At 53.9% G+C, this 11470-nt stretch overlaps 1 protein-coding gene across 2 annotated transcripts; it reads left to right on the plus strand.

Moving 5' to 3' along the window:
• Positions 1 to 1578: 1578 nt before the first annotated feature.
• Positions 1579 to 10186, plus strand: GLUL (glutamate-ammonia ligase). Of its 2 annotated transcripts, none has more exons than XM_088524844.1 (7): positions 1579 to 1712; positions 6056 to 6246; positions 7235 to 7396; positions 7789 to 7935; positions 8372 to 8499; positions 8646 to 8845; positions 9460 to 10186. In XM_088524844.1, the coding sequence occupies exons 1-7, from the start codon at positions 1579 to 1581 to the stop codon at positions 9776 to 9778; spliced, it is 1281 nt and encodes a 426-aa protein (XP_088380970.1). In that variant the 3' UTR covers positions 9779 to 10186. The 2 variants fall into 2 exon arrangements, with proteins under 2 accessions (XP_088380970.1, XP_088380971.1); XM_088524845.1 differs by lacking the exon at positions 1579 to 1712 and adding an exon at positions 4816 to 4946.
• Positions 10187 to 11470: the final 1284 nt, after the last annotated feature.

Below are 11470 nucleotides of genomic sequence, written 5' to 3' on the forward strand. Positions count from 1 at the left end.
GGTTGGTCTTAGCCTTGCCCAGCGCAACCTGGCGCTGCTGCCAGGGCTGGCGAAGTCCAAGGTTGCCCAGATGTGGGGTCAGAGAGGCCTGGCTGCGGCGCCCGATGATGGAGCCGCACGTCCTCCGCACTCGTGGCTGCCGTCACGTCCCGCCGGCTGTCCCTCCGTACCTCCTGTGCCAGGACCAGCCCGTTCCCTCCTCTGCAATGGCCAGGCTGTAAAATCTGGTGTTGGTTTGGCACAAGGATCACGTACAGCACGAGCTCTGGGGGAGCCTGCTTTTATCCCCATGCACTCCAGGGTGTTCTTGTACAAGATACCTCGAAGACTGCAATGAGTAATGTGATGACACGGGTGGTGTTAGAAGGGGGCAAGATCCTTTCGGGGCCTATAACACCTTAAACTACGGTTGTGCAAGGTCCTAGGTTTGTACTCCAGCTTTTACTATCAATTTCTTTCTTGAATATGGTAGATTTTTTTTTAAGTCATTTTAATGCTTGGTTTACCGGGCATGTAAGACCTACTTGACTCAGCAGGGACACTTCTAGAACTTCCCATGTTCCTGCAGCTTCGTTGCCTGGTATTTACCATGAGGACCTGACCTTTTGCATTATGTAGCAATTACCTGTATTAATTGCCAGACCCTGATCCTACCACTGAGCCCCCTTGTCAGAGCGCTGAGCATTTCTGCGCCCTTATGTACTAAGCTGAGAAGAGTATTTGGGCTGAAGTTAATCTGCCAGCCGCGGCTAATGAGGCCCTGACCTAGCTGGGATCATATTTAGCAGCATGAATAATACTAATAAGAAAGGAAAAAAAAAATTGCCAATGCAGAGTGTGACCAATTGCCAACTGCGAGGGAAAGGCATGTGCTTAGCAGTCCCTGGGATATTCTCCACCCTTGTACAGAGCAAACAGGGCCAAGCAATTTCTAGGTCTCAAATCCCCGCTCTTGCCTGCTGTTCTCATCTTCCAGCTTCCCCAGATGCTTCTGAGGGAGAGCATGTGCTCTCCTCGCTGAGGACGCTCTGCTTCTGCAAAAGCTGCATGCCTGCATGCCTGCTCCTGCATGCCTGGCAGAACCTGCAAGAGGTAGGTTGGGGCTGCAGGGCTTCTTGGGGATGGGCTCTGAGCTGGTTATTGCAACGTCCTCTCTGCAAAGGGGACATCCTGTGCACGGGAAGGCCATGGGATGCCACGTCTGGCACGAGGGTGGAGAGCAAGGTGTGCAGGGCTCTCCCTCTCCGTTACAGGCACCGGTGGGCGGCTGGGCACAGTGACTGCCACCTACTTGCCATCAAGCGCATGATGGGTATGGGGCCACTGATGGGAAGAGAAAGGGCTGGAAAGAGAGGGTTTCTGGTCTCTCAGGCCTTCCTGGATGCTGGGGTTTGGCAGCAGCATGGGGAGGACCTTTCCTTTAGCATGCGCATCTGAGCATTTTTATTTAAGCAGCGTTCCCAAATTGTCCCTCTCCGCAGCACAGGTAACCACCAGCCCGCTCCGCCTTTGGAAGCCCTCTGGTGACCAGCACTCGGCTACCCTTGACCCTGGCAGCACCTTCAAAGGGAGGCCGCGATGGGCCCGCTGCGGAGCCTGCAATGTTTGCTCGCTTATCGGGCGGGCTGGCATCGCCCCTCTGCCGTGGGGGGTTTCGTCAGCCTCCTGCAGCGCTCGTGGGGAGACCGGGCGGCCACCGCCGCTTGTGCAAGGTCAGTCAACGCTGCACGGACATTTCCTCTGCCGTGCGGCGAGCGCCTCGGCCCCGTTCGGTGGCTCTTGTGTTTGGCTGTTGATGGGGCAACTTATTAATTGAGAGCTTTGCTTTTCTTGCTGGGGCATTAGGCTGATTTCCTAAATCTTGCTGGCCAGGGCTGTAGGGAGCTGCATCTCCAGGTCGTCCGCCTAGCTCGCCAGATGCTTTTCAGCCCTGGCAATTCCCGCAGGATATAAGCGGAGCCGGAGGGAAGTGTCGGGGTGGGCAACAGAGGTGTTCTCACAAATGAATAGTAGGAGGAAAGAAAAACATGTGCCGGTTGGGACTCGCCCCTGGAGCGCCGCTGCATTGTCTTCTGCTGGCTGGATGTGCCCTTGGAGCGGGGGCTTTGAAGGCCGCTTTAAATGCGCTCCTGGGAGGTGTCACCTGTTGGCATCGCGCCTTCTCCAGCTCCCCGACGAGGTTTTTGTCTCGCCGCACGCTGACGACAATACGGGTCACGGGAGCACGCAGCTGGGAGAAGGGACAGGCTGATCCCTGTTTCCCAAAAAAAAAAAAAAAAAAAAAACCCGCTGCCTGCAAGAGGAGGAGGGGAAGGCAGGCCAGTAAACAAGCTGGAAAGAGCCCTGCAAGCAGGGAAGGAGTCTCCTTCCCGAGCAGCTTCCCGGGAGAGGGCGCTGGCCTCGGAGCAGCAGGGCCAGGCTGTTCTCTGCTGTCTCGTAAACATGTTGTGCCGGAGAAGCAGGGCTGGGAGCTCCGGCTCCGAAATCTTTCCCAGCGGCTAGGGCTCTCCTAGGTTCTTTTTTTTTTTTTTTTTTTTTTTTCCAGCCAGCGTGCGCTTAGCAGGCGGAGCAGGGACATGGCCAGAGGGTTGCAAGCTGCCTTTGCCCTCAGGGCCCTTTGGAGCTCAGTGGGCAAAAAGAAAATGTCCCTGACCCCACGACGAGAATAGCGTGAGGGACACCCTGTGCCAAAGCGACTTCCCTCTGTAAACGCCCTGGGCTTGTTTGCAGCCAGTTCTGGTGGCCACAGTTTCTTGGAAATTTGCAGGTAGCACACTTCCAAGAAACCAGAGATATCAGAGCTGTCAGTGTCCCGATTAAACCCTCTCAGCAAAACTGGATAGAGGTTTACACTGCTCAAGACTTGACAGTCCCCCTTTACAGGAGTTATTTTGCTGCTGGGTCTCCCTGGACGGCTCATAACTGGCCTAATGGGGTCTCAAGAGCAAATCCTTCCTATTTTCTTCTGCTAAACAGCTAGATTCAGGTGACCAGAGCTGAACTTGCTCTGTATCTGGGGTTAAATTCTGCTCAGCGCCCTGGGCCAGTTTCTCTGGGTAAAACATAGGAGGTGTTAGTTCAGGAGGTGACATGAGGAACCAAGTGGTGGGTGGGAATGGAGGGACAAAACAGTGTCCCTCCAGGAAGGAGAGATCCCATACAAGACAGATGCAGTCACCTCACCCTTGCCACCTCAGGTGCCCATGGTGGGGGCACTTTCGTCCCCTCCTAGAGCAGTTCTTGGGGTGCTGGCTGTTTCTTGGCAGCCTCAAAGTCTGTGAGATCCTTTGTGCTCTTTCAGGGTGTTTCTGTAAGTGAAAACTTGGCTTTATGATAGGATGCAGGAACTGGGATATCGCTTCGGGCTCTGCCTTGCCTAAGTAATTGTAGAGGTGAAGAGCAACCGGATTTCACTTCCATCCTGGGCTGCTGCAAAGTGGTGGTGAAGAATGCGCCTGGTTCTGCCCACAGAGAGGGATGGACAGTACATCATGACAAGTCCTTAGTCAGCAGTTACATCACCTCACCCTGCCTGTATGTCCAGCTCTCCGTGGATGCTTCCTCCCCGGCTTCATGCAGCAAGGAGCATTGGGTGCCCAAGCCCTGGTTTTGGGGAGGGCCAGAAATTTTGGTGTCACCCCCCCAAGACTGACGTGGGGATGGGATCTGTTGCAGGGCACTCATGCTGGGTGACGTGCTTGTGGGGGGCCTATAGGTGCGTGTAGGCACATGCACACGTGTGGCAGCTCCTTCTGTCACCGCTGGCATCTGTATCTTGCCCATTAGGTGCAGGCTGGGAAGTGAGGCAGGCTGAGCAGGAGTGGGGATGGCAGAGAGAGCTCCCAGGGTGGAAAAGTACTGGGCAGTCCTTGTATTTTCCCGGGTGCCCCTTGTTATCCGTATGGATGTTTTGAGACCTGCTGCAGAGCTGGGGAATTTCCCCCCCCTCCACTGTCCCTCAGAGTGAGAGGCTCAGCTGCATGTCCAGCTGCTGGAGCCTGTTTCCTGCTCCAAGGGAAAAAACGGGCTCCTTGCAGGCTCTGCCTGTTCCCCCTCCCCAAAACCCAGGCGTAAACACCAAGGGGGGCTCCGCTTTCTCTCTCTATTCCGCTGCCCTGTTTATCCAGGGCAACTTATTTTCATGCCTGGGAGTTATGCAAAGGCAGCTGCTAATGTAAACGCGGCGGAAAGCCCTGGATTGGATCCCATCTCGGAACAGTTCCGAGAACTAATGAGGAGAGGGATTTTGGGGGGTGTGTAAGGGTGAAAATGGGGGGGAAAATCCCCCCTTTTCCCCCTGCCTGCCGCTGGTGTGTGTTCACCTCACCGCAGGCTGTCCCGGGGAGGGATGCGAGACCCTCTTCCCTCCCGAGCCCTTTGCAAGCTCTGTTGCCCAATTCGCAACCCGGAAAACGCTGCTTCCCAGCTGGTGGGGCAAAGTGGGAGGCAAAGCAGAACCCCCGTGCCCGGCCAGCCCCGGGAAGAGCCCCTGGCTGGAGGGCACTTGGGGAATGCTAGGTGGGCACCCAGACTCGCGGATGCTGAGGCAAGCGGGTCCCTAGTGCAGTGGGCCCCCAAGCTGGGTGGGTGGATGGCCCCCGGGGCCAGTGGGCACCCAGCCTGCCAGGGCTGGGGGCTGGCCCCCCAGAGGGGTGGTCGGCAGGGCCGGCGCCGCGGGCAGCGCGGCGCGAGGAGTTAATCCCCGCTCGCTGCTTGTTTTCTTGCCCGGGCGGCCGGGGCGGAGGCGGCGCCGCTTGTTTTTCCGCGCTGCCCCCGAGCCCCCCTCCCGCGGGCGGCCCCGCTCCGGCCGCGGGGCCGGGCCGGGCCGGGCCGGCCCAATGGGGGCGGCGGGGCCGGCGCTGCAGCCCCGTTAAAGGCGCGGGCGGGCGCGGCGGAGGGGAGCCGGGCTGGGAGCCCTGCGCCGAGCGGAGTGCCCCGCAGAGCAGGTAACGGGGCGGCCCCGGGGGGTCTGTGCGAGTGCGGGGGTGCCGGGGGCTCTGCGGCCCCCCCGCCGCGCCGCTGTTTTGCAGCCGCTGCCGGGTTCGTTTCGGGTGTTTCCCCGCTCGCGGAGGGACCTTCTAGGGGGAAGCTCCGGCCTCGCTGCTCTGGGGAGGGCGGGAGGCTGCTCTGTTTTGCTCTTCTGCTGTGGGGGCAACATTTGTTTTTCCTCCCCCCCGCCCCCTTATTTATGTTTTAAATATAAGGCTCGCTGAATCTGCAGCTGTCCAGAGGGCAGTGCTGGGGTGGGGAGCACCCCCCTGCCAGGGGGGCACGCAGGGCAGCGTGACCAGTCCGCCCAAGGGGACAGCGAGAGGATGTCGCGGCATCAATTTCCACATCACTCTTAAATTCCCTGGTGCACACAGATGTGAGCTCCCTGCAAATGCCAGTGACCCACAGCTGGCACAGTCCAGCCCCACTTGGAAAGGCTGGGCTGTTGTGGGTCTCCCCACCTGGGATGGGGAGACCTTCACCCTCCCCACGCCAGGGCAGTTCCCATTGGGATCATTTGCGCTGCCCCTCCCCACTGCTTGCACCCCCCTCTGCTCCGCGACCACCTTTCTGTCTTGCATAACCTCCCACCACCTGATCAGCGAAGGCAGCTTGGGCTGGTGAGCCCCCCTGCTGAAGCCAGACTATTCCAAAAAAGCCCTAGCTAATCTTTCCTGGATGCTCGCCCTGCTCTGGAGGGAGGGCGAGCACAGGGGTGTGCAGGAGGTGAAAAGTTCAGCAGAGGCTGAGAAGCTGTTTTGAAGTCTGCTGCTCGGTGGAAAAGACCAAATTTGTTCCCTTGCCAAAGCAGTTCGTGGGTAGGAGGCTGGCTGTTAACGGGAGGCTCTAACGATTGCCATTGGAGCAGGGTTTTCCTAGCTTTCCCTGTGGTACAATCGGTGTCTTAGGGTGACCTGTTGTTTTTGTGTGTGTGGATGGAATCTTTGCAGGATGGGATCGATGGAGGATGCATCCAGCTCTGTGGCGGAGCAACCTCATTCTCCTGAGTGAAGGGGGGTAAAATCTTGGAGCTCACGGCTGGGGTGTTGTGTCCTCTCTGCAGGCATCCTTTTGTCCACTCTGCAACCATGGCCACCTCAGCAAGCTCCCACTTGAGCAAAGCCATCAAGCACATGTACATGAAGCTGCCGCAAGGCGAGAAGGTACAGGCCATGTACATCTGGATCGACGGCACTGGGGAGCACCTTCGCTGCAAAACCCGCACACTGGACCACGAGCCCAAGAGCCTTGAAGGTGAGGGGACAGGTTCAGGATTCATAGCTCATTGCCCAAGAGCTGCAGGCATGCAGCAACAGGGGATACCACCTTCTTTAGGGGCATCAGGGGACAGTTTCTGGGGAGAAAGAGGGTAGTGTGGGTAGATGTGGGTTTGAGAAGAGGTGAAGACACCACTTCTCAGCCCCCTCCAGTTATCTCATGTCTTGGCTCCTTGGGGCAGGGAGCAAGGGGGTCATTCCCAAGTTTCCAGATGCAGTGGTTAAATGAGCTGCTGGGTGTTGGGAGCGCAGCCCGGGTGTTGCACTGGCCGTGCCCGCGCTGGAGGGGGCTGCTGGCAGGGAATCCGCAGCCCATTGACTCTCAAGTGCTCATTTTGGCCGGAAGTAGTTTGGCAGAAGAAAGTGCAAGGGAAAGAATGGAGCTATCCGGTGTAATTAAGAGCTTGTGTCCCTTAGAACAAACAGTCCCAGCTTACACAATAATAGCATTAGGATTTTCCCCAGGTTGCCATGGTGCTGGCTGGAGACAGTTATGAAATGAAAATACTGTGCGCGACTGAGCAGAATTATCTCTCTTTTTTTTTTTTTCTTTCTTTTTTTTTTTTTTTCCTTCCCCTTTTCCCTCTAAGGGAGTGGTTGGCACAGCTCCTTTGCAATCTTTGGTTCCTTTCCTCCTGCCCTCCCCCGAGGGGATGGAGGAGATAAGGTTGCTTGGGTAGAGTTCACTGCCACTCTGGCTGCGCTTCGACTTGGCGGCCAGTGAGGAGGAGTGGACAAGGGGATGGTGAATCCGGTGCCTCCTCCTTGCAGGCTCTACCGGGCTGCATGGCTGATGTTCCCCCTCTACATGAGACATGGCCACACGTGCAGTTTTTGTTGAGAGTAAACCTACTGTGGCCTGTTCTTGAGGAGCACTTGCGCCTCTATAGTGCTGAGCGGTGGTGGGGAGTCTGTCACCCTCACGGTCAGGACCTCGGTTTACAGCACCTCATTCTCCTCTCCAGACCTCCCCGAGTGGAATTTCGATGGCTCCAGCACTTTCCAGGCCGAAGGCTCCAACAGCGACATGTACCTGCGGCCTGCTGCCATGTTCCGGGACCCTTTCCGCAAGGACCCAAACAAGCTAGTTCTCTGTGAGGTCTTCAAATACAACCGCCAGTCTGCAGGTGAGCGGACCCTCTCGCTTCTCTGGGGGGTGGTGGTGGTGGTGTTTGAGGAGAGGGAAGCTGTTGGTAGAAGAAGGGGAAACAAGAGACCTGTCCAAATGCTGCTTGTGCCCTTGGCATCATACGAGACATTAAATGCTGCCTTGAAAATGAAGTACAAGGGCTAGTGGTGGAGAAAGGCCTGGGCTTGGGATGTTTCTCTCTACTAACACTACAGGGACCCAGATTGTAAATAGGGATGGTAAATGAAGGTAGAGAGTAGACATGGCTGCTGGGCAGATCACCTGGGGCCCAAGCCCCAGCTGGGTGAAGAAGGTACTTTGGGAGTGGATCCCTCTGCTCCGGGCTATGAAGAAGACACTAATGAGCCTTGTGCTCCTTTTCCATTCTAGACACAAATCTCCGACACACCTGCAGGCGGATTATGGATATGGTGTCCAATCAGCACCCCTGGTTTGGGATGGAGCAAGAGTACACTCTTCTGGGGACCGATGGGCATCCCTTTGGCTGGCCTTCCAATGGCTTTCCTGGACCCCAAGGTATCTTTCCAGGAGTTGGTATCGGGACTAGTCAGGAAGCTAAATGTTTTGTAATCCTTGTGAAATAGCTGGAATGCCTTAAATGAGCTGAGAGATTCGAGGTGTTTCTAGAACAGAAGGTCTCCAATAGCAGGCAGGATGTTGGCTAAAACTAACCCACAAGATGATGAAAGGCTACATTCAAATGCTCTGTTCAGCTTGTTAGTTTGCAGATGACAAACTCTTGTACAAAAGTTACAGAGCACAAGTTCAGACTGCTGGAAGGGCTTTCCTTTCATCATTGTGCTGTTCTTCTATTTCAGTGAAAAATGACTGCTGGGGCTTTTCCATTTAGCCTGAAATTTTGGAGAGTTTTATGTGCAATCTTCACAGAATTTGAGACTTTCTTCCTATTGGAAACTCATGTTGCCTTTGCTATCCATCTGTGCCATTGCAGGTCCATACTACTGTGGTGTAGGGGCTGACAAAGCCTACGGCAGAGACATTGTGGAGGCCCACTATCGAGCGTGCCTTTACGCTGGGGTCAAAATCGGCGGAACCAATGCAGAAGTGATGCCAGCTCAGGTAAACTATACTAGAAGTTTTGTGGAACTAGATGGTACAGAAAAATTACATGCAGTAGGAGATTTGCATGCCTCTGGGGCATGTGGCAGCATGCACCTTGCTGCCCATGTCTGCTCTGCTGAGCCCCTGCTTGTTCCTTCTTGCAGTGGGAGTTCCAGGTGGGACCATGTGAAGGGATTGAGATGGGGGATCACCTCTGGATTGCACGTTTCATCCTCCATCGGGTGTGTGAAGACTTTGGAGTCATTGTGTCCTTTGATCCCAAACCCATTCCTGGGAACTGGAATGGTGCTGGCTGTCACACCAACTTCAGCACCAAGAGCATGAGGGAAGATGGAGGTCTCAAGTAAGTATTTTTTCAAGCTGGGCTCATGGCATCAGCTTGCTGGGAGCAAGCTGGGTAGTAGCAAGCCTTTTGCAGAGCTTTGGCCAAGGGAAACGTCACTTTGCATTTTCATTCCTGAGGAGCTCTGGATTGCACACCGTGTGGTTGTCCATCCCCTTCTCCCACCCCCTTCCCTTCATATTGGCGCTGGGTGGGAAATTCAACCAGCAGTACAGCTCTACGCGTGCTGGTGGAAGTATGGATGGACAGGCTGCAGCTACCCTTTGCAGGTTGTCTAGCTCTGGACCTACCAGCACTGGTGGTGGGTTGGGGACCCTAACCTTAAAAAAGAAAGACTAATGCCAGGCTTAAAGAGCATTTGTGGTAACAAATGCTCTTGGCCAGGCTGGAAGCAAATACTGCATTCCTTAAACATGAAGATCCTGGAAATGTAAAACCCAAGTTGTTGCGTTTTGCTGGCCCTGATGTTCTGAGTAGCTTGTAGCAGATACGGCATCATCATGCGACTTGGGGAGAAGGTTGGACTTTCACTTGGACACTCAGTCCGGTGTGGCACAGGTATTACACTCAAATGCTTACAATGTTTTTTCCCCTCTTCCTTGCCCTCTTTGCAGGCACATTGAAGAGGCCATTGAGAAGCTGGGCAAGCGTCACCAGTACCACATCCGTGCCTATGACCCCAAAGGGGGGCTGGACAACGCCAGGCGCCTGACGGGCTTCCATGAGACCTCCAGCATCCATGAGTTCTCTGCTGGCGTGGCCAACCGCGGCGCCAGCATCCGCATCCCCAGGAACGTGGGCCATGAGAAGAAGGGTTACTTCGAGGACCGCCGGCCTTCTGCCAACTGTGATCCCTACGCAGTGACGGAGGCCCTCGTCCGCACGTGTCTCCTCAACGAAACCGGAGATGAGCCTTTTGAGTACAAGAACTAAGCGGACTGTGCCTACAGACACCGCCTTCCCCCCACACTTCCCGCACCCCTAAACTTCCCTTCTAGATGTAATTCTGAGGGCACAAGATGCCATGTTTCGTGTCCCAATAACTCTTGTTGTCTTGGGGTGGGGGAGGAGGGAGAGTTTAGTTTTATCAATGTCTATTTGTCATTGACTCTTCAAAAGACAAGAGGAGGAGAGGATGTTAGAAAACTTTTAACCACTGTTTTTTCTTTTGTCTAATTCATCTGTACATCTGATGGGGATCCACTGGCTTCCAGGGACAGACCACACAAGCAGAAAGTGGGCAGACAAGTGAAAAGCTACCGTTGTCACTGGCTTCCCTAAAAGTCATGTTTGGACGTTAGCCTCATTGCTGGCTCTTGAAGGTTAGAGCTCTTCTGAGGAGAGGGGCTGTGATGGAGCCCAGCTGTCCCACCTGCATGGTGTGATGGAGGAATTTTCCACCTCTGGCCACCTTGAGGTTTCCAGGAATCTTCTAGCATTGAGCTCAGCATAGGAGCATTTGGAAGAACTCCTTGTTCTGTCACTGGAAGTCAACTGATCTCTTGCTCATAACACAGAGTGAAGTAGTATTTTTCTATTTAAATATAAAAACAAAAAAAAGAAAGTGTTTTCTTTTTTTAAAAAAAAAAAAGAAAAGATGACTATGTTCCAATGACTTGGCCGGCTAGAGCAGGCAGGGTTCCTGAGGTTGCTGTTGGAGGGCCTCCAGGTAGGATTGAGGGTGAGCTTGGAGGGCTCCTTGGGGGAGAATTGGATGAGGATTTTTGGCATGGCATGCAGTTTGCAAGCAGCCGGTTCCCAGACTTGGGAATCCAGCACTAACGTTTATCAGTGAAAGTTGAGCAGCCGTTAACTGCTCGACTGTGTGTATCGAAACAAGGAAGGTGTTCTGAACTATGAGTTGGCTGGTCAACTTAAATATGTTCTGGACAGAGCTGTGGTTTTACCTTTCCAGTGGGGTTAGCATGTCACTAAAGCAGGGCTTTTGATAAAGAAACACGTTTTAGATTTTTTTTTCTTTTTTTCGTTACGTTCTTGGTTTCTAAAACTGAATGGTTTTACAGAGACCATCAGTGTTACTGTTGTGTTCTGGCTCTCAGACTGCCTGCCATCCAGCCATGACAGTGCTCGTGAGAATGGAGAAGCTATCAGCCTTCCCAGCCAGCCCCTGGCACCTCCCAGCTAATGCCAGGGGGTTCAAACGTTCCGGGATTTTATACTTGGGTATCTTAGATGGTGCCAGTTATTCCGTTGCATTTGGACTTCGTCAGAATAGTTTTTTATATATATAATAAAAAAGTGAGAACAAAACCTTAATTCTGGCTTCCTCCTCTGTGATTCATTTTGGCAACTTCTTTATGTGTTTTCTTGACTAGCCGAAGAGAGTTTGACCTTGATACTCTGTGTGCTTTGGCTTTTCATTTATTTTTGCTGTAGAATGCCATGTATGCTTTCCAGCAAAATGGGAGCTTTCTAGATAGAAGGGTTTTTTTTCTTTGTGTGTGTGTGATCTTTTTTTTTTTTTTTTTTAGTGTGTGTGTGTCTTGGGATGGGGTGGGGGGAAGGTGTTTGTTTGGCTTTTTGCATCCCTGAGTGGTTAATACTTGAGCTGAGCCTGGACTGGTTTTTTTTTCAGTTGGGGGAAGAGGCTTGTGGTGCAGACTT

Source organism: Tinamus guttatus, unplaced genomic scaffold, assembly GCF_059628265.1.
Source record: "Tinamus guttatus ecotype Peru unplaced genomic scaffold, ASM5962826v1 Tinamus_guttatus_pri_ptg000215l, whole genome shotgun sequence".
NCBI classification, from domain to species: domain Eukaryota; kingdom Metazoa; phylum Chordata; class Aves; order Tinamiformes; family Tinamidae; genus Tinamus; species Tinamus guttatus.